This window comes from Athene cunicularia (genome assembly GCF_003259725.1).
Source record: "Athene cunicularia isolate RWA chromosome Z unlocalized genomic scaffold, athCun1 chrZ_part1, whole genome shotgun sequence".
In the NCBI taxonomy this organism is placed as follows: Eukaryota; Metazoa; Chordata; class Aves; order Strigiformes; family Strigidae; genus Athene; species Athene cunicularia.
In genome coordinates this window covers 21,436,985-21,464,924 of record NW_020799142.1, presented here as the reverse complement: position 1 = coordinate 21,464,924, position 27,940 = coordinate 21,436,985, and the positions used below count along the sequence as shown (strand labels likewise).

The 27,940-nt window shown below is 36.0% G+C and overlaps 1 protein-coding gene across 1 annotated transcript in view; it reads right to left on the bottom strand.

Annotated features, from left to right (window-relative positions):
* Nucleotides 1-27,940, bottom strand: part of WDR70 (WD repeat domain 70) — a 136,324-nt gene that overhangs the window by 76,062 nt on the left and 32,322 nt on the right. The window contains exons 5-8 of the mRNA XM_026865813.1: nucleotides 22,870-22,929; nucleotides 17,971-18,104; nucleotides 11,599-11,752; nucleotides 10,773-10,849 (exon numbers count right to left, since the gene is read on the bottom strand). Coding sequence (XP_026721614.1) covers nucleotides 10,773-10,849; nucleotides 11,599-11,752; nucleotides 17,971-18,104; nucleotides 22,870-22,929 — 425 coding nt within the window. The remainder of the gene's footprint in view (nucleotides 1-10,772; nucleotides 10,850-11,598; nucleotides 11,753-17,970; nucleotides 18,105-22,869; nucleotides 22,930-27,940) is intronic.

Here is a 27,940-nt window from a genome sequence, read left to right as displayed (position 1 = left end):
TAATCAGAGAATTCTGGTCATTCAAATATGATGCATATCTCATGAGAAAATAGTCCTTTAAATTGAGTTATAGGTTAAAATAACCAGCAAATACTTGAGAGGAAAGGATTTAATCTTCATATAATAAAAGACAATAAATTCTTCATGGGAGAAGAGAGGAAAGGAAATTACCAGAGTGAAAGATACTTGTGGAACAGTCGTCATAATGGAAGGGTTTGCTGAACAATCTGTAGATGACTAAAAACCATGGGAAGTTCCCTATCAGTTTTTAAAATGGAAAATTCTTGTCTTCTTCCCTATCTGATACCAAGCTGAGCTGACAGACATATTAAAAATTCTGGTCTCCTATCATTTCTATCCTGCCAGAAGTTGCTCACCCCTCATATCTGCTAACAAGACTGTTCAAAAGTACTATCTAACCCATCTCAGACAAAGCAAGCCAAGACCAGAAAAGAGGTAATAATTATTTTTTCCTACCTATCTCATTTTGACATAAAGAGCTTAGGGAAAAAGTCTAAAGAAAAGCTTATTCGTATAACCTAAGTTGTGCACAATACAGGTGAGAAGTGAAATACTAAGTTTTCTGGAAGAAGAGAGGCAAATATATTCTCCACAACTACTGCCTTCTCATGCTAAGCTAAGAACATTGCGACTGACTATTAAAAGTCAACTTCCTTTGAAAAGGCTGTCCCTTCTTGCTCTGCTCACTGCACAGTTCTAAAAGGAGAAAAATATTCAGAAACACTGAAGTACTGTGAATATTTAAATTCTGTGCTTGCCAGAAAAACCAACCAACTCTTTTAATGTGTATTTTTATCTGACACAGAAAAGAACTTCCAAGCTTCTTGTCATAATAAACCACAACTTCACCTTGGTATGACTAGAAATAAATTATTGAACAGAATTGTATTTTTATGTTCTAAATTAATTCTGAAAATTTGCCTAAACTGTTGTATTGTCCTGGGAAGATAGGACAATGTTGAAGAAAAAATTTTCAAACTCCAGAATTTCATGTTTATACGGAATGTTTCACATGAAGTAAGTGAATACACCTATATACATATGCTCTTGATATGACTGGGCAAGAATTATTTTTTTCCTAGGATGAAGGTTTAAGCAATACTACACCAGTGGCAAATTTGGTTGTTTCACTACAGTATTATTCACATTCCCTATCCTATAAAAGCAATATGATGTGACTAGATATAATTCAGGGTGACCTTTTGAGGGAGTAATAGCTTTGGACCTTAAAGTAGGTCCTATGCTCTATAACATGCAGCTTGTCTTAAGAAGTAAATCTAGAAACTGAACAAAAGCACAGGCCTAAGACTTTTCAATTAAACAAAGATTTTTAAATGATCCTCTAGATAAAGGTGAAGTGTAATTATTTTCAAGTATGCTTTGCCAACCAGTCTTCCAATCTGTGAAGACAGATGTAGTGATGAGGCTTAGGTTCCAACAAAAGCTTATACAAACATCTTGGTAGTAGCCTTGGCATTGCTATCTTAAGTCTCTCAGCAGTTTTCAAAGCTGCAGACTGATCAGTATTAACTGTATTCATTACACATAAAATGTTTAACACACTGAAGGCTTTAAGACTAAAAATATTTATTCAAAAGCTTTCTTCAGTGTTGTAGTTTGTTTGGAGCTTTTAAACAAAAAAAGGTCGGTATATGTAACAAGTTTATTTGTCATATTTCTTCAAATACATTATCCACAAAATCTACACATTCTGGGTAACAGCAAGACAGTATAACTACATTTATACTGAACTGCACAAGTCCAGATTCTGCTCTCAGTATTGTTGACACTTAAAACATTGAAGAGAAGTAAAATCATAGCTTCAGTTCTCCAGTTGTCAACTAGGCTATTCCAGGCCTTAACATAGTCCAGAGTTGTATTCACTTAAAGTGTAATCAGTTTAGGCTGAGAGGCTATCAACCTAGAGTGAGCAGGCAGTATGTAACCCAAAGATTAGACTCTATAATTCCAGAAGAAATGCCATGTAATCCCAGTTTCGCAGTCAGCACAGCTGTCCTTCATAGTGCATGGCCAAGCAGACTGGAGATACCAAATTTCATGCTCCCCTGAGAACACAGTACCACGAGAAAAATCTAAGAAGCAAGTATGTGAACTGTAGTAGGTGACTTGGCTCTGAAGCTTGCGTGGCACAGACCTCACCAACTGAATGAAAACAGAATCATCTGGGCTGAAGGGAGCTTGCAAGTTCAAGACAAGCAGAACGGCATCATGAGAGGAAAAGCAATTGACTGCTCTGTGAGCAGGAAAACTTGACTGCTAGTCATCTTCAGCAGTACTACTCCAGACCTTGCTCAAATCTCTCTTCTGTCAAGCTAGCAAGCTGCTACACAGTTCTGGGCCTACGTAAAGGAACACTGGCCAGAGAACAGTGGTGATGAAGGAGAGAGGTTAGGTACTGATAGCTGCCACCTACACAGACATAGAAACAAGGCAGTTAATGGAGATGAGACAGCAGCTATTCTACATATGAACCTGCTTAAGAGGATGGAATTGGTTATTATGAAAACTGAAATGTAGCTCCGATAAAATTGATCATGAAACAGCACTGTTCACTAGGATGTTTCAAATATCAAAAGTCCCCACAAGTAGTACCTAGGACATAAAGGATGTCCTAAATAGAAAACACTTCAAAACTCTTCTAAACAGCAATGCCTGTAAACATTAGATGGAAGTTATGCAAAACTACTATCTACACCATTCATCCTTCACAAATTATATTCTGCATGCACGAAACTACAAATCATATTTGAAAATTTAATTAATCTTATTATCAACTGTTACAATAAAAAAGGTAGTTAGGTTACCATTGTTAAACAGTTCCTAGTTTTAAAACTGAAAAGAAGGATTTTAGGAATGTATTGACTTTTCCTCTCCGAACACTATCTATGGACATCTCTTAATCTAATTCACAACACAAGTGGCAGAAATCTGTCTAGTCCATTAAGACACAGAAAACATTTACAAAGCAACAGTATAGTACTTAAAAACCTCATTTAACACCCTATGCCACAGAGCAGCTTCATATTTGAAACACACATTTGATAAAAGTTTAAGGATTCAATTGTACCTTACATGTAAAATGTTATTTCTGAAGATCTGAAGCTGAAATAACATCATTTAATTGGAGACAAACCTACACTGATGCACAATTTATTGCTAAATAACTTATTACAGAGATTACTTGGTGATGGCAGTCACTTGTCTCTAACACACCTTTTAAAGAGTATGAACATTACTTATTAGAGAGTGAGAAAGACTTGTGAGAGGAATTTTCTACAGTAAACCAGCTGTTAAGCAACCACAACCCTAGCTGCAATGACAAATCACAAAGTTCAGGGCTGCTCAATTTCAAGTTTGGCTGCAATTCCATGTCTAAAAGGAAAAAATATATGAGAGTAGGGACATAAAACACCTGTTGCTGGAACGTTTAATATCACTGAGCTCTCTTCTTATTCATACAGCATTACCTATTATATTCATGATAAGAACACATCCAAATAACAAAAATAGTATTATTCTTTTCCTTTGTTTTAACATAAAAGTCGATAGTTTGGAATGATATAAACAAGGAGTTAAGTTATGCCTTATAACACAGGGTATTTATTTAGGTCACTCTGCTCAGGTGTATTTCCAGAGAGGAGAATTTTTAGTCTTTCTCATTTTCAAAATTCTATTTCACTTCTAGGTAATCCATTAATGTTGGCATTTCTGTTACTATAGAATTTACTGCAGTTCTGTAGACACGTTCAACATACCACTATTAAATTGACAGATCCTTGCCTTAGTAAGTGTATGTTCCAAATAAGCCTGAATAACATGGTATGGCACTGTGAAAAAGATAAAGATGTTCTTCATTACACACAGTATCTGAACCTTATCTAGAATGGCAAGGACATGCAATTAAAAGGAACTGATCTTTCAGGAATAGCTGTGGGATATTTTAAAGTCCTAGGCAACATACAGCCATAATTAAAAGATAGCCTGTGCAAGAAGAAAGTTGAAATCAAGTTAAAATCAATACTGAAAAGAGCTCTGTATGTATGCTTTAAAAACCAGTGAAAGGTTGGTATAGATTAACAGCCATATTAGTGAAAATTGAAATTATCATATCTGTAAGGCAAAACTTTAAATATAGCATTACTGCAGTTCCATGGGGAAGACAACTGAATTTCTGTGTCTACCTTTTCTCGATACAATTTTATTCTAATCACTTGAAATGTTGGAAGGCTAAAAGCACCATTACACAGTTCTGATAGTATATGTACAAGATTTAGCGTAGTTAAAGTATATTCACATAAAGAACTCCCTAGCTAAATCTCCAGGTTATTGTTATTCATCCATACACTTAAGGTTAATCATCAGATTACTTACAGAACTGACAAATTTCTTACTTCATTCTGCAGCTAAAAGCTAACAAACTCTGAACAATGTTTAAAAGCACAGCTAAATTATTTTTCATTTCTAATTCAAGAACAATTAAGACATTTGTTTAAAAATAACTTTTTAAAGAAAAACTTACTAGAACATGAAAAAAAGGAACAGTATGTTATTACACGATTTAACAAGCCATCATCTGGAATATTTTCAAAGAAAACAAAATGAAGTGAGCTACTGTAAATTTTATGTATTCATTAACAATTGCATAAGTGGACATGAACGTATACAAGTTAAGAAGAGGAGTTTTCAGACTTATTCTGTAACTGCTGAGTCTAGGGTCTGGCTCTTTCCAGTATATAAGCTGACCAGTTTCTATTTCCCTCATACAGCAGTCACAAGGAACTCTTGTCTTTTTCTCATGTAGTATTTTCTGAGTTCAACATTGTGTCCTTAAACAGTCATAGAAAACACACTGAGACTCCCTACTGGTAACCCATATATCTGCAGTCTGAAGTAATAAATCTACAAATAGCCTAATAACCACAAATTAGAATACATTATAGTCAAAGCCTACTTATAGGATTTATTTTTTTAAAAAAAATGTAGAGTAAATCTGAATGCCATGAATAAATCACAAGAAAAAGACCATCTCTCAAAATGTTTATTTTACAATAGTAATTTTAAGAGTCTTCATTTGAATTGCTTTTTAGTTCAGGATAGTACTACCTTAATCACCCAGAATCCAAAGAAACTGTCAAGTTGTACTGGGTCTGGCTGAGCTGGAACTGGTTTTCCCCTGTAGCAGCCCTCACGGTGCTGTGTTTTAAGCTGGGAGCTGGCAGGGTGTTGGTAGCACCCTGGTGTTGTGGCTACTGCTGAGCAGTGCTTACACAGCACCAAGGCTCTTTCCAACATTTCCCCCCTCCTCAGTGGGATGGGGTGGGCAAGATCTTGGGAGGGGACACAGCCAGGACAGCTGACCCGAACCGGCCAAAGGGCTATTCCAGACCATATGACGTCTGCTCACCTATAAAGCTGGGAGAAAGGAGGAAGGGGGTGGGGTCACCCTTGGTCCTCTGAGGCAACCACTACGCGTATTGGAGCTCTGCTTCCTGAGAAGGCCCAACATCGCCTCTTCATGGGAAGTAGAGAATAAATCTGTTTGCTTTTGCTTCCGTGCGTGAACCTTTGCTTCATTTTGCTTACATTAAAACTGCTTTTGTTTTACCCACAAGGGTTGGTTTGTCTGATTTTCTTTCCCCTCTTTGCCCTGCTGAGAAAACAAGGGGAAAAGGGGGGGGAAGTGATAGAGCGACTTGGTGGGTACTTGGCATTTAGCCAAGGTCAAACCACCACACAAGTGCATATAAAGACTATAAGAATTTCAGCTATAGCAAGTTAACAAAAAGAAAAATAAATATGTATTTAATAAATTTTAAAATAATTTATTTAAAACATACTCAAAATGTGTTATTTGATTCCACAAGTCTACTTGCAAAGTTTGCTTTTTAACTTCTTTATGCATCATGAAAACTCCTGCTTTCAAAGTAGCAACCAGAAAATGCAATCTTCTTTCCTTACTTTTATTTTTAAACCGTAGGCAAGTGACATTAAACTAAAGAGACAGACAATGCAAATGCTACAGTAGTCAAATAAAATACACTTCACAATTTTTAAGTAGTTCTAACATTCAGTTTATGAATGACTTGTCTTCTCTAGAAGTGGTGCAAATATTAGAGAAGTACAGAATATACAGATTAGAGTTTAACAGTATATTTAACACCCCTCAGGTGCTCCCACATCCTCTTGTCCTTCACCCTCAGTCAGACACTGCCATTCAGCATGCCTCAATGGAGCTCAACATACATGCTTCAGCTGGTACTTTCAAGCATCTCCCAAACTTGTAGATGATAAAGTGAAAATGCTTACACCTTTTCTTGCATCTTTAAAAAACAGGTTTTGTGTTTTTTTAAAAAAGTTGGAGTACACAGAAGTTCTCCACACAGAAAAATACTAATCAAGAGAAGGGAGAAATCTCCATTAAAGAGCTAATACTGCCTTGCTTGAGCATTCTTTGTGATGTCCAAGAGACAAAAGCCAGCAAAACTGGAAAAACATTCAACCTTCCTTCTTGTCTGAAATCAATGTTGCCATTAATATATTCTCCTACATACATAAACTCAGGACTGACCATCTGAAGGGTCTCATTTTGGTGTTCAGTGTCAGGTGTCCTCCTTCAGAGATGGCAGTTGTGGCAGTTCCTTTTCCAACGTAAGGATTAAGTCTCAACATCAAGACATACAGCTAGTACTACACTCCCTATTAAATGTTCCAGGGCAGTCATTTTAAGTTAAGCAATTTGATCTCACATCAACATCTAGTATAAATTTTAGAACAAAACTAACACAGATCTATTGCAAAATTTCCAGAGCTCATCTTCTCTGTATACAAGAGAAGGGCACTGACAGGACACAAAACTTTGAGACAAGTAGGTGTTTGCTTTCACCTTCTCTTCTGATGTGCGATACTATAAAGCTTTAAATTTCTACTCCTATGGATATAGGTGTTCTTTATAAAGTATGACAGCAAGGAATATGTTGAAGACTGTGAATGCCTCCATGTGCAACATCAGGAACGTCAAAATTGGTACAGGCAGGATAGCAGGTCTCCTGCCCTGTAGAAAGACTGATTCAGGATGGGGAGAAGTCTTTTTTTTTTTGAACTAGATGAAACATTCTTAACTGCAATCTCTATGTATCAAAGCCACATAAATATATATTGGGCTTTTTCTTAAGATTTTCCTCGAGAGAAGACTTTATCAACAGTTAACCTATTTGCATGGACAAACCACGCCAACTCTCTATATAAAACCACTGCAAAAGCATTATAACCTGAGAATAATCCACACACTACATTTCCAACAGTACTGTCACATGAAATTCCATCTTACTGTTACTGAAGAACATATATAAAAAAAAAACATGGACTAAATCTGACCAGAGAATCATTTAGCCCTGTATTTGATCACAGCAATAATAATGCTGACCAAGTCTAGCCATTATGGCTTATTCCCTTAATTTCCCCTCACTATGCACAGCTGTCAAGCAAAAAAATGTTATAATGCCTATTGCATTTCCTATCTGTCTATCAGCACTTCTAAACATGAATTTTTCTCATCCCTTTTTAAACCTTCCTCCACAACCTCCCGTCACAACACATTCCAGAATGTATTTGGACAGCATACAAGAAGTATGTTCTTTTATTAGTTTTAAGGTTAACTTTAGGCACTTTCAACCTCAGTCTAAGAGGTTTTGGCAAAAATCAGTTCCACATTGATGAGCCCACAGCTCATCTACCATCTTGAACATTTTGCAAACTTTGATCACACCCTATTCCCATTTAGACCTCTTCCCTCGACTAAAAAACTGCTAGTCTTTTGGTCTGACCTGTAAGGCTACTGTCTCCAAAGCTCAAGTCCTGTTATAGTGGTTTTGTTTGCTTTGCTTGCAACAAACTAAGTTTTCAAGATAGCACTCTTCAACAGTTTCCTATTTCTGCATTTCATTAAGTGCAAATCTACTGACTTGAACAAAAAACCGACAGCTTTACAAATTAATTACTGGATTAAATGTAAAAAATTAGAAAGGCGGAGAGATAGACTGTTGTAACATTTAATCACATCCATAAACATATTCCATGTAACATGTGGAATAACCACTAAAAAGCACAAAATTTCTGTTTTATAGAATACTTGATATAAATCAAATTTTTTTCATTGCTTTTATTTGAAATTCAGAAAACTTGTTTCCTTTAAACACAAATCAGTAATAGCTCTCAATTATCTCTCACTGGCATGGCCCATTTCTTTCTTTAGCTTTAAACACCTCTGCTCTGAAGCCCAAGTATTCTTATATTACTTTGCTAAGCAAAATACTCTCTGAAATTACCATAATAAAGCAATCTTACAGCAGTTGTTTTTCCTCATTCAAAAAATCACTAGACAATACCTTCATTTATTTAGAACCACTTGAGCATTCTTCAACATTATAAAAGCCATGACAAGACCCACCACTAAAAAGAAGTCAGAAATTCAACCAATACTGTTTAATACCAGCAAGTGCTGTTACTTACTAATGAAACATACGTTTTCAGAAATGTGCTAACAAACCTTTACACAATGTAATTCATGAAAACACCACTTCTATTTATCTCTTTGAATTAATTACAAGCTCATTAGACACTGGCATAATCAGATGATGTTCCCTAGTCAGACTCCTACTTTCTTAGTTCAGCAGGCTCACGGGGAGCCAGCAGTGTGCCCTGGCAGCCAGGAGGGCAAACCGCAGCCTGGGGTGCATCAGACACAGCGCGGCCAGCCGGGCAAGGCGGGGGTTATCTGCTGTGTTCAGTGCTGGGGCGGCCTCACCCAGTGCTGCGGGCAGGGCTGGGCCCCGCAGTTCCAGGAGGATGCGGAGGTGCTCGAACGTGTCCAGAGGAGGGCAGCAAAGCTGGTGCGAGGGCTGGAAGGCGTGTCCTGGGAGGAGGGCTGAGGGCTGGGCTGGAGACAAGCAGGCTGAGGGGCGACCTCACTGCTCCTACAGCTTCCTGAGGAGGGGAAGGGGAGAGGGAGGTGCTGAGCTCTTCTCCCTGGATTCCAGTGACAGGATGCATGGGAATGGTTCAAAGCTGCACCAGGGAAAGTTTAGACTGGCGCATTTCTTTACTGGGAGGGTGGTCACACACTGAAACGGGCTTCCTAGATTGGTGGTCGATACCCCAAGCCTGTCAGTGTTTAAGGGGCATTTGGACAATGCACTTAACAACATGCTTTAACTTTTGGTCAGCTCTGAAGTGGTCAGGCAGTTGGACTAGATGATTGTTGTACGTCCCTTCCAACAGGAACTATATTACTCTATTCCAGTTTACAGCTCCAGTCTTAAGAAGAATTACTGATTAATCTTTGGAGATGTTATAGTTTCAATTATTGTATTTCACAAATTGAATACTGTCTTTAAGTGATGTGTTGCAAATTAAGCAATCCAAACTGTTTCTTTTCATGACACATTCAAATCCTGAGAAGACCTGTCACTACCATGAAACAAAATGAAATGGGTTTAGAATACTTTTCCCGTAACATCAGTCATGTAGCGTCTCTGAAAATGCAATTATGCAGCTGTTTATAGTAGTGTTTATCTGGATGTTACTTACTTGACCAGATCATTTCAATCCACAGCAATTCAAGCATCAGGGATGCACTGAACCCTTGTTTGGTATATTAGTTAAAGCACTTGCTTAGGTGTGACAATATTACACAATCTTCAAAATTTATAGTATCTTAATTTGTTTTTCCACTATCCACAAACTATTCAGCTTAATTAAGAAGCTCTACTAATGTCTAACTACATTCATAAGAGCAACACACTTTTTTAAAGTATCTACTCTACTATAAATAAAATTTAACTATGGAAGTAAAACCTTTGCATCTGTAAGCTGGAAAAAATAAATAGTTGGCTTAACTTGCACATATTTTTACAATTTCATTTTTACAGCTCCATATAGAACATTGTAGTATTCAAGATTTTTTTCTTCTGCCACAGTCTTACCGGAAATTGTATATGTCTGTTAAACCAATAGGTAGGTCCCTTTTGGAGAAAAAAAAAAATCCATGTTGTTTAAAGTAACTGAAATCTTCTGTTTATCATGGACCACACTATAGATACATCAGTGGGACAATTCAGTCTTCCCACTCACTGTCACCCTGGAGTAAAGGTGATTGCATATTTTAAACACCAGTTCAAAAAATCACTCATGATCTTGCTACTGACAGCTGCACTAACTTTATTAATGCAAGTGCCACTGTGACATTTTGCAGTTTGATTCTAACCACAAAGATCAAAACTGAAGACACAAAATTATTTCTGACAGTCACTCTGACACTTGTCAAACAACATTCATCAATATTGAATTACACTTAACATAAAACATGCAACTTCCAATTGAAATACTTTTATCTTCCCAGCAAGTTCAGTTATATTTCAGTATCTCCACAGGAATTATTCTACTCTGAAGATATAATGCGTAAAGTTAAATTTTGTCAAGAATTTTTGTAAAACATATTTAACCAACAACTATCATGAAATATCATGAAAGTAAATATTAAATCACAAAACTAAAATAATACAAAGTGCATTAATAATCAAAAGCCAAAACAAATTATATTTTTGCTTCCAGATCTCACCTAATATTGTCCTGAATACTTGCTCAAGATTTAAAAGGATGAGGGTACAATATTAAAACACAGAAACCAAACAAGGGTCTCAAAAACCCTGACAAAGATAAACCTCAGTACTCACCCATCATTAGAACATGTCAAAAATTCTTCCTTTATTTTTGGATGCCAACAGCCTGAATTCAGCATTGCTGTGTGACCCTAGGGAAATAAACACAAAGAGGTATTAAAAGGTTTTGTTAGATGTTTTACAAGGTTTAATAAGTTTTACTTCAAGTTCTTCAAGTGGAGTCACAGGAAAGCTGAGGATCGAATCAGACCACTCTGACCACAGCAAAGGCTGACTGACATCACAATGATTTAATAGATTTTATGTATTCTAATCCATTTCATCCTTGCTTGTTTTCGTTTTTCAATTATAAAAACTCTACCATTCTTCTATTTATTTTTTTTTTTTCAGAAAATGGCATGGAATCATACTTCCCCTTTTTCTCTAGCCCCTTCCTTGAAAGGTAAATTGTATCATCAAAACAATGGAAGGTAGAAGAAAGGAACTGACTAGGTCTGATCAATAATTTGTTTTGTTTTGTTTTCTGGTTGGTTGGACAGTGGTATGGGGGAATTTTTACAAGATACATCTTTAAACAGAAGAGTTTACTGTAGCATCATAGAACCATTAGTTGGAAGAGACCTTGAGATCACCTAAGTCAATCTCCTGCCCAAAACCAGATGACAGCCAACACCAGATCAGGTCACCCATGGCTTTGTCTAGCTGGATCTTGAAAGCCTCCATGGATGAAGGTCCTACAACTTTCAGCATGTATTAATACACAGGACTAAAGCACCCCAGAGACAGGGCTTTGCATTATTCCTTATTAAACTTCATGAATTTTCTCATTAAGAGCAAAATATTGTTAGTCTTCTGACATTCAATGAATTTCATATTTTACCTTTGTGTTTGTCATATCCACAATGTATTGGTCTCCTTTTATGCATTCCATTACTGGGAAGCCATCTCTGTCAAGAACTTTTGCCTGAGAGTTACCAGAGACAACAAGAATAACATCTCCCGTGCTGCTATACTGTAAAGATTTGATTTGGTGACTGAAAAGAAAAAAGAAAATGTTTTAATTAACTTCAGTTCCTGTAAGCCTACACTAAAAAAAAAAAAAAAAAAGGGGGGGGGGGAAGGAAATCTGCTATCAAGGGATTGAAGCTTTTTCTTCCTCTCTGTGTGTATGTGCACATCACATTTACTTCTTCAACCACACAGCACATCAAACAGTATTACTTACAAAGTTGGCGCCTAAAATGTGATTTCTGGCAAACATTTAACTTGAAGAGTGCTCTTATAACCACAAGTGAAAAATAGTATGTGTCAAGATTCAGCTCATTGGGGCTGAAAATTTTATTTCAACTTAAGAGCAACATGTGGAGTTACAGTAATCTACAAAATTCTATGAAAGAATGTTGTAGTCCTACGTAAAACTCCACTGTACATTGTACACTGAGAAGTTAGTCATGTTAGAATTTTGCATCTTTTTTTCTATGTTCATGGCTAGTTTCATCAGAATCTTAGATATAGTTAATATACCATCAACCCTGGGAACATGACAGAACCTAGCAATCTGCCTAGTCTACTACGTCTTAGATGATTACTCAATGTGTTGTAAACGTTTTCTTACATGCATCATCTATTGATTGAGAAAACGTGGGACAGAAATCCTGGAATAATACCAAGACAACAAAAATTATTAACTGAAAGTGGGAAGATGGCTGATGAGTAGAAAGTCTGTTTCCAGTTTCACGATCTTCTCTCAACATTCTGCTTTATGAACAAAATTCACTGCAGTTCCTCTATCTGAAGCAGATACTCTTTTGATTTCCTACCTGTCTATATACTTAATTACAAGGACAGCAAAGAATGCAAAGCAGTCTATCCACTCCACACCTGCCAGAATTTATATCCTGGCACATTAACAGAACATAAACAATAACTTTACTTTAGATTAATGATTCAGCTCTGCAACTAAAATAACCCCAAATTAAGGACTGGAATGCATGTGTATGCTAGATTTGGATTCCCATGGCATACAAACTGTCCTCAAAGGAGGAGAATATTCCTTTTGGGGAAGAACATAACCATGTGTGTTCAAAACCTAATTACTTTATGGAAACTACTTTGTACGCAACTTCACATCAGTAAACACCCAGAATATCAACAAAACTGAAGATGCAACCAATTTAATGTTTCATGTCTTACATGGTAGTGACTTCATGACTAACTCAGTAGTAGCTATTAACTGTTAAACCTGTCCTCAAACTGTGATGTACCACACAAAACATATGAAATATATTTGAAAAGTTCTGCATTGATCATAATAATGTAACCTAACCCTAAGTTTCTCCATCAAAAAATGTTTGGCAAAAATGACTACATTCAAAAGCCAAAAATTGCTTCAAGCACCCTATTCTGTAATATAAATTGGCAGGCAAATTGGATGAAGTATTATAAACTCTGATTTTCAGTAGAAAGGAGATACTCAAATCTGGAAATTTCCAAAACAGATCACAGGCGAGGTCTGAAAAAGCATCCTGAGTCTCAAAAGCAAAAATTGATACTTGCTTAGAAGAGGAGAAAGGACACCAGCTACATTAAGCAAGAGAAAACACTGAAAAAACTAAAAAGAAACCCACAAGAAAAACAATAGAATATTCTTTGCAAACAGCTGATAAACCTAGACTAAAGAATCCATCACATTCAGCTTTAGAGCAACAAGCATATCTCAGGAATTAAGTGCTCTTGCCATATCACGTCATTTGTACAATGCTTGAAGTATTCCAGAGCCCCACCTGAACTGCAGAATGAAGTACTTACCTAGTTATATTTCTCTCACTCTAATACTGAAATTGTCAAATAAATATACCCAACACACCTTCAAAGCATAGATTCATGTTTTACACTTTTCACTATTGAAGTGTAAGAACTGAAAATAAAACATATAAAACTAACTAAAAGATTTTTTTTTACTTGAGGCATGCCTTATGCATGAAGAGGATTTGGCCACTAGATATCAATAAACAGCTTGTCCAGAACTAAAATCTGAATTCTGAGAGAATTCACAGTATGTACAGGGCCAGACTTTTAAAAGAACTGTTTGTCAGACTCTTTAGTACTGAAATTAAAAATACAAACATTACTGTTAACATGGTACTGTTCATAATTTAACGCATACCTATATCATCATGTCTGAACAAACTTTGATTTCACCTTAAAGTTTCTTCTAACAATGAAAAGCACCTGATTTTACAGCACCGAGCACAATAGGAACATAACTACTAAATTTATCAAATCAGTCGTGAAAAAATTAGTCTGAGAGAAAATATTTCCTCAACCTTTACATAAAGGGAAAAACCCCAACCTTTGTGACTGTGCAATATGACTTCTAAAATCATGCCCATAAATCAGTCCTATATGCAGGGTATTTGCAAAGCCCCAGAAGTTACCACTTTTCAGATGTTTATTGGAGTATGACCAAGAGTGAGGCTCTGCAGAGGCAGTTCTTAAAGAAAACATTTTTGGTTCTTATTAATATTAAAACAAAAGTCTTGGGAAACTTATAAAAACAATTCCCTTTAACAGCATCAATCCAAGTTATTTTCGTTTAAAGCTGCCAAATGTTCACAGTACTTTCTGCCAGGATCTGCAGAACAGACCTACATACACGGGTAGAATCATGATACACAAATAATTTCTACACATGTAACACAGTGCCTTACCCTTATCTTTGCCTGTAACACTGAGGTGTGATTTGAAGGTACTAATTTACTGCCAGGCTCTTTTTTTTCCTTATGTCCCACATCCAAGAAGACATAAACAGAGTAACCTGGTATTAGACTACAAAATGAGACCTGGACAATATAGAATTGTTCTCAGGCTTTTTTATTCGTCAAATGAAATTAAATTTATGGCTCCAGAACTGGATTTTTGCTAATACCTAAAGCTTCTGTACCTGAACTCCTCAGAATTCTTTGATATTAAGGTTTGTCAATACCAATAGTCCTTGAAATATATTCCATAGTGAAAAAAATATACATATAAAGCTGTGCATAAGTTACATAATATTCCACATAGTGGTCACCAGCATGCCTCAACGTCAGCATGAAAGAACTTTTTCTTGAGTTTGGATCTTTTTACCAGAGCTATAGTTCCAGTCTTATGTTTAAAGATACAGAAGGGGTATTTAAATAATACATTTTTTAAAACTCAGTATTAGTACATGAGACTTGCAACATAAGCGAAATTCCCAAACTTTTCACCTGTAAATATATTATTTATATTTTTATGTCTTCCATTTATACCTGAACATAAACAACAAGAATGTACATTTGACCAAGAACATGCATATAACAATACTTAAGAGATACCTGTAACACACTAAATGAATGGCATCAGAAATAACAAGTAATTTAAGCTCATATTTTACCATAAGTTTCTGCCAAAAGGAGGGTGCAAATGTATTTGCAAGCTGCTTTCCTTGAAATGGGATGTTAACCTACATTGTGCTTGTGGTTTGTATTGTATAATTATGTCTTACATCATCATTACCAAGTGATACCAAATCTTAATGCACACTTCAATTTGGAAATGCTTCAGTTAAAATAATCCCCTACTGTGGCAGTAAAGACTGTCAGATCTTTTTAAACTGCTCAGTTATGGCTGAGCGGAGAGGAAAATCCCATTTGTATCCTGCTAACTAGTTGTAGAAATGAAACTCATGCCAGAAGAGTCTGAATGTGTCTTCACATTTGGATAATTTTATTTATTTATTTCAAAGTGGCATGTTTACCAAATTATTTTCAAAGTAAATGTGTCATTCATAAGTTTATTATAAAGAGCTATGTCTGTCAAAGAGATTAGAATTGCATAATGAATCAAAGCACACCTTTTCCTGATTTCTTGCAATTTCAATCATCAATGGAATCCCTTTCTATTTTGCTCCTTTTCAGGCTAACAGTCCTAACTTTCTCATTTATCATTACCTATCCATTATTCTTGGCACATCTGTAAGTAGTCATACATATCTAACCTTATAAACTAACCAAAATTCAGCTTAACATTTTAAAACAATAATGATTAAAAATAGACATTCTAAAAACTACTTACTGAGCATAATAAATTTCAATCTCTTTTTAAAGCATACCTAAGTATCTTGTAAATTCCCAGACATTAGAAAGTATCTTGCTAGAACAACTGTGTTACTAATTCATGAAGGTGTTTATCTGAAAGTTCACTGTGCATGAGACATGCACTCCTGAAGGAGTTCTGTATTCCAGTTCTCTGGAATAACTAAGTGAACTTGGTTCACCTGCTTCCTGAATTACCAGTGAACAGTATGGAGATCACACTCAAAAAAATGCTTTCTGTATTCTTTTTTAAATTTACATATGTAAAAATATATAGATAAATGTTAATAAACATATAGTTTCTTTCCTTTGAAAAAGACAACAGATTTATACTTTTTCTAATGCACACGGTGTAGCTATACAATTACCAGTGCAATACAAAGGACCAGTACTTCCAGAAACAGAGGACTTAACGAAAATTAGATACCCACCACTCAGAAATACTGGCAGCAACTACAGGAGCTCTCCACAAAGGGGTCAACTGTTTTAACTTTCTTCTCTTCATTGATTTTATATAAGCAGAGTACATATGGAAAGTGTACTGTATTAATTTCAATCACAACTATAGGCTGTTTGGAAATTAATTTCCGTTTTGTAATGTGATTTTCGTTGTACATGTTTCAGGAATAGTACCTTTTCGACTGGCATACTGTTATGTATTTTTGAAAAGCTCATGTTATGAACTTTCACGCTGTATAATTAAATTATAATATAAACTGCGTTTTTGACAAATTTTGGAGCTTTGAAGTTCAGATGTCAAAACAGTAATTTCGACAGATCTACGAGTTCAAACTCAGATGTAATGCAGCGCAAGCTGCTTGAAACATCAATGAGGTATATGGCCAGGGAAGTGTTAACGAACAGACAGTGAGAATTTGGTTCCAAAAATTTCAACGTGGCGATTTCGACCTTGAAGATCAAGGTGGTCACGGACGTCCTTCTGCTAATGACGACGATGAATTGAAGGCTCTGGTGGAAGCAGATACAAGCACAACTGTTCGAGAACTTGCAAAAGAACTCGGGGTGAGCATATCAACTGTTTCTGAGCGTCTGAAGAAGATTGGAAAGTCAAAGAAGCTCGACAGATGAGTGCCGCACAACTGAATGAGAATCACAGAAATCGCCGTTCTGAAGTGTCTGTCATCGGCACTTCTTTTTCGCAACCAGAACGACCTGTTTCTCGACTGTATTGTGACGTGCGACAAGAAATGGATGCCCTATGATAACTGGTGACGATCGGCTCAGTGGCTGGACCGTGATGAAGCTCCGCAGCACTTCCCAAACCCGAATCTGCACAAAAAAGAAGATCATGCTGACTGTTGGGTCTGTTGCTGGTTGAATCCATCACAGCTTCTTGAATCTGGGTGAAATGATCACAGCGGAGAAGTACGTCCAGCTAATCAATGAAATGCACCAGAAACTTCAATGGCTGCGCCCAGCACTGGTCAACAGAAAGGGTCCAATCCTTCTCAACAATAATGCGCGGCCACACGTTGCACTTTCAACGCTGCGACGGTTGAACAAGCTGGGCTATGAAACTCTTCCTCATCCACCGTACTCAGCAGACCTCTCGTCCACCGACTATCACTTCTTCAAGCATCTCAACAGCTTCCTGTGCGGAAGACGCTTCAGAAACCAAGGGGAGGCCAAAACTGCCTTCAATGACTTCATCGCCTCCAGAAGTCCAGAATTTTATGCAACCGGAATAAACATGCTTGTTTCTCACTGGCAAAAATGTGTTGATTCTAACGGGTTTTATTTCCATTAATAAATTTTATTCTGAGCTATGTCACTTCAAACATATAGGTTGAAATCAGCAATCAATTTCCAAACAGCCCGATATGAAAGTCCACCTGTCTCTGAGAGGTTCATAGCCTATTTGCTGAGAAACACTATTAACAATTTCATCTGCAAGTTCACCTGTAGCTTTCTAAAAGGGGAAAATATGCAAGTCGTTGGAAAAAGCATGAAGAGATATAAGCAGACAAGTTCTTAGGTTCACATTCCATTTACTACAAAAAGTATAGTGGGATATAGAACCCTTCTAAACAAGCTATTTTACAAGGATTTTGTGATTCTATTGGGAGTTTAACGCAGGTACAGTCTTAGGTGAAAAAGACAGTCTTCATACCTACCATTCACAAGGCTGGAGTGACCGAAAAGCCTGGAGAGAGGCATCCATTCCAGCAAAATCCCAAAATTTAACATCATAGTCATATCCACCAGTTATCAAACGGGCACCTGAAGGATCCAATCCCAAAGCAGAAACCTATACAGAAAAAAAAAAAAAAGACATCATTGAAGCTTTTTACTATTTTTTTTTCTTGCAGTTCTTCAGGTATTACCAAAATGTACAATACTACTAAAGTCAAAAGAATAATTAAATGCGCTGATTTCTTCCCAAAATGTGTCAGCTATATCTTGTTTTTGAATTTTCACAGAATCATCTAGGTTGAAAAAGACCTTGGAGATCATCCAGTCCAACCATTAACTTAACACTGACAGTTCCCAGCTACAGCATATCCCTCAGCGCTGTGTCAGCCCAGGCAGCCTATTCCAATGCCTAACAAATCCTATAAAGAAATGCTTCCTAATATCCAGTCTAAACCTTTCCTGGCACAACTTGAGGCCATTCCCTCTTGTCCTATCGGTTATTATTTGGTTAAAGAGACTCATCCCCAGCTCTCTGCAACCTTCTTTCAGGTAGCTGTAGCGGGTGATGAGGTCTCCCCTCAGCCTCCTCTTCTCCAGACTAAACACCCCCAGTTCCCTCCGCTGCTCCTCCTACGACCTGTGCTCCAGAGCCTGCACCATCTCCGTTGCCCTTCTCTGAACATGCTCGAGTCATTCAATGTCCTTTTTGTAGTGAGGGGCCCAAAACTGAACACAGGAATTGAGGTCCTTAAAGCTACTTACAACTTTGTGGAAAGAATGATTAATGCACATTACTCTAAATTGCTATCCCCAAATCAAAGCTTGATTAAAATGGAATTTTTAGTGAAAAAAATAATTCTCTACTTGAAGAACTTTATTATAGCAGTGTTCAAACCAGCATTGGGAGAAGACTAATAGAAAACACCTCACTGATTAAACATCTTTTCATTTACCTTCAAAATTATTTCTTCTCTTTGCTTATTTGTGAAAATATTATCTACTACCATGATTTCAAGTATTAATATATTACCTAGACAATATGCTAAACTAATTTGTAAATCAAATAAAGAGATTAACTCTCCAAAATTGTCATCTATGTGAGATAGCGTTGAAAGTGATGTCAAAAACTGTAAAACAAGAGTATATTTAGAATTAGTCAAAATTACACTTAACCTGAAATGTTAAAATGACTGAAAAAGTTTTACTGGGTAGATAAAAACTCGCAGAATTCATATTTAGGGAAATCAGGCCAATTATTTTCAGGTGCCTAAACCTCTATCAAAAATTCCAGATATCGATGTACAAAAATTACAATCATTTTCATATAAGGATGCTCATTGTTATGTATCTTCTTTACATACATACAGGAAAAGTACTGACAGTCACTACAATTCAATGCAGACACACAGAAGTACCACCAAAAACCCCTTTGTCTCAAAGATGTATCAGTCTACTACTATACTTTTAAAACTTTAAAATACACACTGTGTTATGGAGACTTAAAACTTATGTAAACTGTTAAATGGTTCTCACACAAACACTGTTTCAAACAAATGGAATTTAGTACGAGATAATCCCTATTCCATGCCCAGCTGAAAAAGTAACCTACGGAAAAGAGGTGTTTCAATAAAAACATCAGTTATGAATGGAATTTATCCTTTAAGATAAACAGTTGTTTTGCTAAAATTAAGGTTTCCCTATATGAAAAGAGTATGGGCTTCTTTTGCGTTTTCTTGTTCCAGTTTCATGTACAAAATGTTCACTTAGTCATTCCTTATTTTATCAAAGGCTCATTTCTTGTCGTGTTGTTCTTAAGGCTCACACTGCTCCTCATTGCGTTTCAAAGGTACAGTGCTACCATATAGCCAGTCTGAAAGAAGTACTTTCAGGAAAACCAAGATGTTGCAGAAATAATGCTGCTGTTTACCAAGCAACTGATGACTCCTTAATCTACTTGTCCCGCTTTATTTTAAAGGCATTCACTTGAAGAAATCTTAGCTTTCAGAGAAGGTCTAAAACGTCATTCTTCTAAAGTATCATCAGATGTCCTAATCGAGTGCTCCCCAAAAAAATCTAATTTACAGAGTTACTAACAGATTCAACATTTTTCTTTTTATTTCCCTGAATCAAATGTTTAAATGTACTGCTGTGTGCTATCCCTAAGAACGAATTAAACTCCACTTAAGTGATTATGTCAGTGACATATTTGATTTCCAATTGAAACAGATGCAACTTCTTACACGTTTTCAATAAAAATGGCCCTTTTAACATTTAAATGCAAATTTTTAACCCCATTCATGATTTCTAATATGCAAAAAACTGGGCATCTCCAGATTAATCATGCATTCAATTAACAGACTCAAGTGTTCTATTCTACAATAACTACTACAGGAAGGAGCAGCTGTGATATGAGACATTAAAAAGCACACTGTTCAGAAAACCTCTGATTATGCATTCTCTCTCATACCCACCTATGTATCAAAATTGTCAGGAGAAAAGAAGAAAACATCTCTCTCTCTCCATCCATCTATCTATCTATCTATCTATCTATCTATCTATCTATCTATCTATCTATCTATCTCCTTGAAGTTTCATTGGGAACAGTAACTGCTATTACGCTGCACAAGCAAGGCAACTGGGAAATTAATGAGGTTTCTGGAAAGACTCTCAAGCTCGGGAAATCTTTTCTGAGACTTTTCAGCTGCACAGGAATAGAGTCATCATCAAACCCACGTTCATCAGATTAAAGAGGTACAGATGGGATACATAAGTTTAGCTGAAATACAATACGCAGTATGAACATGAGAAGACTGTATTTTAAAACGCTGGGGTCACACACTGATAGCAAGATATAAAGCTGCCCCCATTCCTCACATGTGTGTAATGACATGGGTAACTAGTTTCATTATTCTAAAACAAATACAAAAGAAAGATAGTCCTTCTAAAGAAGAGCTCTTTTTTTCAATGGTATGCTTCATTCACCACATCCAGTCTAATCCAACAGCTCTATATATACTCACATTATATTTCACCTCTGTTCTAGATGCTGACAGCTGCATTCTCATGCAGTCAAAATATCTCAGAAGTCTTCCAAATCTGTAACTTCCACTTTACAAAGCCCCTTTAGTTACAAATAACATGAGCTTATGGTTTAAGGAGCCATCAAATTGATTTACTGGGTTAATATAGAAATAAATAATTTCAAAAAATTACATCATAAAGTTTGTTAGGAAATATATTCAAGAAACATCCTAGAGAAACAATTACTGTCACATGTAAAATGGGAAACTGCCTTGCACTAGTTCACTAGCATGCAAATCCCAGTATGCATACAAATTAGTACGCAAAGAAGTTACATGCACTGTGTACATAAAAATCCACTCTCGTTTAGTGTTATACAGTGCATCTTCTAGAGATCTTAAAAGAGAATATTCTACTATTTTAATTTATAACAGACTTGTTACTTTTTTCCTTTCCTCCCTCTACCTCTGCATGTCTAGCACTATGATAAAACAAATGGGTAAGCTTTATCACTTCTCCACACACCAAGACAGACCACAGTCTGATACCAGATTAATGAATAGACACTTCTGAAAATAACTGTTTCTAAAAGCTTTACTATTAAATTTAAATTTCCAGAAAATTACTTTAAAATGTTTAATACTAAGAGATTAATTAAAAAATTCAAATATTAAATTCAAATTATTGACATTTGATGTTTTAAATTGGTATGTTATTTTAATTTGGTAAATTTCTTATTCAAAATTATTTAGTATTGTTGAATTTTAAAATGTATTATATTAATTACATGAATAGAAAACAAACCTACAAGTTTTATTAAAACTCCAATAAAGAAAAATTATACATTTTCTTAGGTTGTTTAAAACCTCATGAAAAAGAGCTTTTTTTCAAATAATTTTTGTGGTTTATTTTTCTTTCTTTGTTTTTCTCCTCTCTCCAATTAAAATCTCAGGAATGACATGAGTGAGAATTCTATTAACTAGTGAACAGTGCTTTTGCAGGGGTAAAATAACAATAACAAAAATAACAATAAAAGAAATAACAAAAAAAGAAATTCCAGTTTTACTTTCCCACTGAAGCCTAAGCCATGTCCCAAACTGAAGAGGATAAGGAGCAGCAGCATCTTTTTTTAATGACCGAAGAACAATACAGGAAAGGATTTGGGAATAGATTCAAGGCTATTCATAGTCAGAAAATAAATTCCAGTCTATAAAAATAGATCTTCAATCAATCAGCAAATAAAAGCACTTGAATTTGTGTTGAAACATGAGGTTACCCAGAGACAAAAGTATTGGGAACAAAGAAATTATAGTTACAAGCTGGACAGTCTTTATTTAAAAGAAAGTGAAAGAGTAATATTGGAGGTGAAATGGGGAAAAGACAAGGAAGAGCAAGGCTTCAAGCAATTGAGAATGGTGTATAAATGGCACGTAAAGATTCAAGAAGAATGAAGGAAAGTTGTATTCAGTTACAAAGTAGTCTTAGAAACTTCAGCAATAATACTCTCTTTGAAATCCGTGATGTATCAAACAAAGGTCTAGATTAGACCCATGCCTACATTAGGAAGGTCTAGCTTGGAAGAGGAACTCTAACAACTGCAGAGAGTCTATCTGACCAAACAGAAAAAGAAAATGAGATGATTGAGTCAAATGGAGCCACATGGGGTTATGACAACAAAGTGAAGAAGCAGTCCTAAAACACACTTTCAACTGCAGTAAGAAAAGCGCTACACTAAAATAACAAATTCAGAAAAAGAATTAGATGCTTGAACATTAGGTGACAGTAGGTATTTGTTAACTTATTTCATAGACTAACTCAGTTCTCAAAAAACAATGTGTTGAAAATATGTTATCACTTACTGTTTTTGTCCCATGTTGGAGTGTAATTTCATGAGAATCTGGAATTTTCTTGACAGGGTTCTGGAAAAAAAAAAACAAACAACATCCACCTCTATGAAAATAGTGCATGTGAAAAACAAACAAACAAACACCACCATGCTGTAATATATATAAAAAAGAAAGGTTTCCCTCACACCAGCCATAACCTGAAGAGGAAAAAGCAAGTGGAAATCAGAAACAAGCAACTGATTAAAGATTTTTATTTTCATGGATATATGCCTAAAAATGTGAGGAATAATTGTTTAAAAAAGTGCAACTACCTTAATAAAGAAAAAATAGGAAAATGCTTCCTGTTCTTCCTCTTCAGAAAACACTAAAATTCTCTTTGTTTCTTAATCATCAATATCTAACAATCTCGAATTTTGATTTAGTCAATCCATCATTATTATACAATGTCTTTTCAAATAAAAGGACTCTCTGAAGTTAATGAAATTAATAAATGTCTAGTTTTTTTTATTACAGGAGCTAAGTTATCATGGACTGGCTTCCCACTTCCACTTGTGCCAAATATCTCCAGCTCTCATGGGTCTTAACAACTGCCACTTCAATAGCAGCCATAACACAGTCAATGTAATTCAGGGAATTTCATTTAATAGCAACATACAGATCAAAGGCAATTACAGTTTATAACATCTAACACATCACACTAACATCTGTGACACAAGTTAATTTACACAGAAAGAAATGTACTGAAAGTACTCAAGAGATTGCAAGGTTCCACAAAAGTAATTTGAACCATTATTCTTGAAATGCTCGTTTGTCTGGTAACACATAAGTTTCCAAAAAGAGACACAATCAATTATCTTGATGCCAAAGTCTGATTTTAAAATAATTTTTAATCACACTTCATATTATACATCATATCTCTTTCCTTATCCACCCCTGCCAATTCCTTCCCTTTTTTTCATGCTTGCCACATAAAGTCTCAACAGCATCAAGCTGATTTCCTTTATAGTCATCCTGTAGTTCTATCAGCTTTACTTCTCTGATGAAGCTGACACTTTCATTTACATAGATTTAGCCAGATCTACCTTTCTTCCAACTTCTTCATACTAACAACAGCTCTGATTCCCAAAACAACGGTATAATTTCATTCCCTTTTTGCACAGATATATATATATATATGTGTATATAAATACACATACATAGAGATAATCCAGTGGAAGGCTCATGCCCTCTGTTTTTATAATCACAACATACACATAGCTCTGCTAGTCACAGGTGTCTGAAGGGGAACTCAAGTATTAGCATAGAAATCACACAGGCACCTGAGCAAAAAAAAACATTTATGGGACTGTGGCAGCATGCTCCCCAACCTGCCTGCTCAAGTGATAACCAGCAGTAGTGATCACAATGGATGTGTCTGGTCATGATGGCTACATCTGGTTCAAAGTGGATTAGCAGAGACAGATAACAACACAATAGCCCAGAGCTCATTTCAACAATGCACCCACATAACCATGGTGCTAGTCAATGTCCAACTCAAGCCAAATTTAGAGAAAAATCCCCACCTGTAGTCAGTATGTAAATGCAAGTCAATCATCTTACTCCATGAATTGTGGACAGCCCAAAGCTCATTGAGCTCTCCTGCATGGCAGTGGGCTGCACACCAGCATCTCATGTTACTCCTTGAGATGCCTTGCCACAACAGATTTTTGGTAAGTGATTAATATCATGCTAAACTTTGAAATCCTAATGAAGTGATATAAAGGGTTGATTGTGCACATATATAGTCCTTTAGACATAAACTGCTAACCAAGTCTGGGACTAAGTCTGGATCCAGCCACACAGACTCCTCTCTGAGAAGGAGTTTAGAACGCAAGGGAATCCTTTCTGAACCTCATGATCCAATGGGAGGGTCTTCTGACAGTTTTTTTTACCCTGTCCTCTATGTAGTAAATAATCAAGAGTACCTCGCCATTGAATCATGTTAAACCACTGTCACCACTTACTAACAAACTTTTTTAGACCATTGTTTTGTACGAACATATTGCTACTTCTCTCAAGAGCAAAACGCGTTGCTCCATCCACTACAGGGACTGTGGTCCATATTAAGTCTGTAAGTGAAATTGTGAAATGTATAGCCCACATGGCATTAAGAGACACTTAACAGGACTCAGTGGTTTACAAGGTGAGAAGCAGGTGTAGCTCAAAATTCCCAGTTGAAACTGCAATTATGAAAATAAGTTTATTGCTCAATTGACACTATAAAGCACCTGGACAGAGTATAATTATAATACCAATTAAGTTTTCCACACCTCCTCTTTTCCTGCACTATAAATTGGTAGTTGCTGCTATTGGGATGCAAAAAAATGCTCAACAGCCCCTGCCTGTACTTGCTATCCAAGCACATTCCATAAAAGCAGAGGTGTGAAAAGGAAACAGATAGCTTCCAAGATTCATATTGCCACCAGCCACAACAAAAGATCTAATACTTCTGTGAATCAAAGTCTTTCACAGAAATCATCTGTTGCTGAAAGGAGAAACAGCATTTTTGTCATTCTCATCTTAATCACTGCAAGGTTGCTTATTTTGTATTCCAATCCGCTTACTGGAATATTATATGGTTGCTCGTTTCATATCCTTTACCACAGAAATAGGTAGTGTATGTCAATATTGCATCAGCACTAAACTTAATTTTGAGAGGGTATGTTAATTATTTTAAGAGTTCTTTCAATAATTCAAACAAACCACCCCACCCCCCAAAAAAAACAAAACCAAAACCCCAAAAAAACACAAAAAACACAAACCCAACAAAATCTACCAGAACAAACTTACTTAATTTTAATTGCTAGCTCCTCCAGATAACGATAATCAAATCGCTCTTCTAGTACGAAGAGCGACCCACTCGCATAAAAATGTATTTGCTTTACAGTGCATTCGTGTTGAACACTGTTCTGGCTCCTAGCCTGTAACAGGGAGCAACAGATAGGAATACATTCTGCCACCTGATAAATCAAAACAGCCTGAGCCTGTAAGTCAGACATTTGGCAAGTGCTAGCGGTGCTATACACTGCAGTGCCCAAAGAATGCCTGACAGTTAGTGTCTAGATTATTCAAACCAAAAAAATCAAGATAACAATGTCCAAGAACATATCTTGGCATAATATCGTCAAATCAGCCAAACATTTACAAAAAAAACAAAGTAGTCTATTCTATTTTAGTAATCACAAGCTTTCTAAATAACTGAAAATACTATAACCTGCTCTACAACAATTGCCTATATGCACACCCAAAAATCAAATGCAACTACCACTTTTCTTCTAGTCATTACATTTCAAAGAACAACTAATGCCATAAAATCCTTTTCTCACACTCTCAAAGGAAAATAAAGTTAATATTTTATGCTGATTTGAACATCAGGATCCCATGTATACTGGAGTATTACTGTAAATCTGAAAAATATCAAAAAATTTTTTCTGGGGGGTTTGCCCAAAGTGTACCTGCACTTCCAGGTCTTCCAGTTGTTGCTTGGATTTCTGCTGTTAAGTTTACACAAACTGATTTTAATATTTCAGTTATGCTGTTCTGGAAAAATCATATTGTAATTAAGACTATATGAGATGAAATCTCTACAGGATTATTTTGTTGGTTTCTTTTGTTCGAGATTTTTTTTTCCCTTTTTAAACTATATCAGGAAAAGACAGTATGTTAAATTTCTCTTTCAGCAGAAACAAAGGAAAATCGTTTTGGTGTTGACGTATCTCCTAACATTTTTACAAAAATTCTCAATTCCCTGGCTTACATAAGATTAATATATACATAAAATCTGTGAAATAGTGTATTCTAAGAGTTCACAGTTTTTCTCAAAAATGAAAAGTCTTACCTTTTAAATAATTTCTGCAAAGGGACACTGCAAGTCAGGCATCACATCTGCTGTTTGCAGTTACATTTTTTCAGGGAATTCCAGCCCTAACTGACTGTTAAGCTCCTGTGCCTGACAACACTCTTCTATTCACTACACCACTGTCCCTAAATATTGTGGATTTTTTCTCTTGTTCCTTTTGGGACCTCCCTTATTCTCAAGCAAAATTCAGAAAATACGCCACTAGAAACCAGAGGCTGAAACTAGGTTAGTGTCCAAGATCTCTTGTGAAAAATCAAAGATAAAAACAAAAAATTAAATAAACCAATGATGCAGGTGAAACCAGATCTGTGAAGTGAGAGGACAGACACAAAAAAGGAAAAATTAGTTAAAATCTAGATTTCTACAAGTTATCCTTCGATATCCTTGGAATTGTGAATATGGTTAATAATAATCACCGGGGACTTGGCAGAAGACAGAAGAATACAGGAGGTGGGAAAATAATGGGCTGGTATTTTTATGATGAACTAAACATTTTGGTTGGGGAGAAAGTTCCATTAAACAGTATTAAAGAGAGAGGAATTTGCAATTAAAAACTACCTCAACCTTTACCATCTGTTAGCCTTTCTAATAGACTGACCATCCAAAAGTCACTTTAGAATGACCATTAGTTTATGTTCACAGGTTAAATGGATAAAAGCAATGACTGAAAAACAAAATGGAAATTCCACAATGACATACTCTGTTGATCTCACACACACATTAACTGTAAACTGCACTTAGTGAAAAATAAATTCATCCACTAGAATCTGACCTCTCTCCCTGTAAAAATATCCCTGCAAGTTAGAATATAGGTCTTCAAGTGACTCACTTTTTCATGACTCAGCCAGAATGATGGATTTATGCCTAGAAGTACCTCTACTGCTCTGTTTGCAGAGGTCTGTATTTCACTAAATGGAAACTATCCCATGTGAAAGACTTGCAAGCTATAGGTAATCTTTTACACACCAGACCCTTAAACGGGAACGTTTCTGGGCACCCAGTAGACTATGATTTAACAGAGGAAACAATACAATTTTTTTTCCTCTGTTTTTGCAATTGTCTTCAGATTTCATCCTTGAGGACTTCAAGATCATATGTTGCCCTGGAAGAAAATATTACTTTCCTTTTCTGGATAGCTCCTGTGTTCTTAGAGCTCTCCCAAAACCCTGACTTGCTGGAAACTTG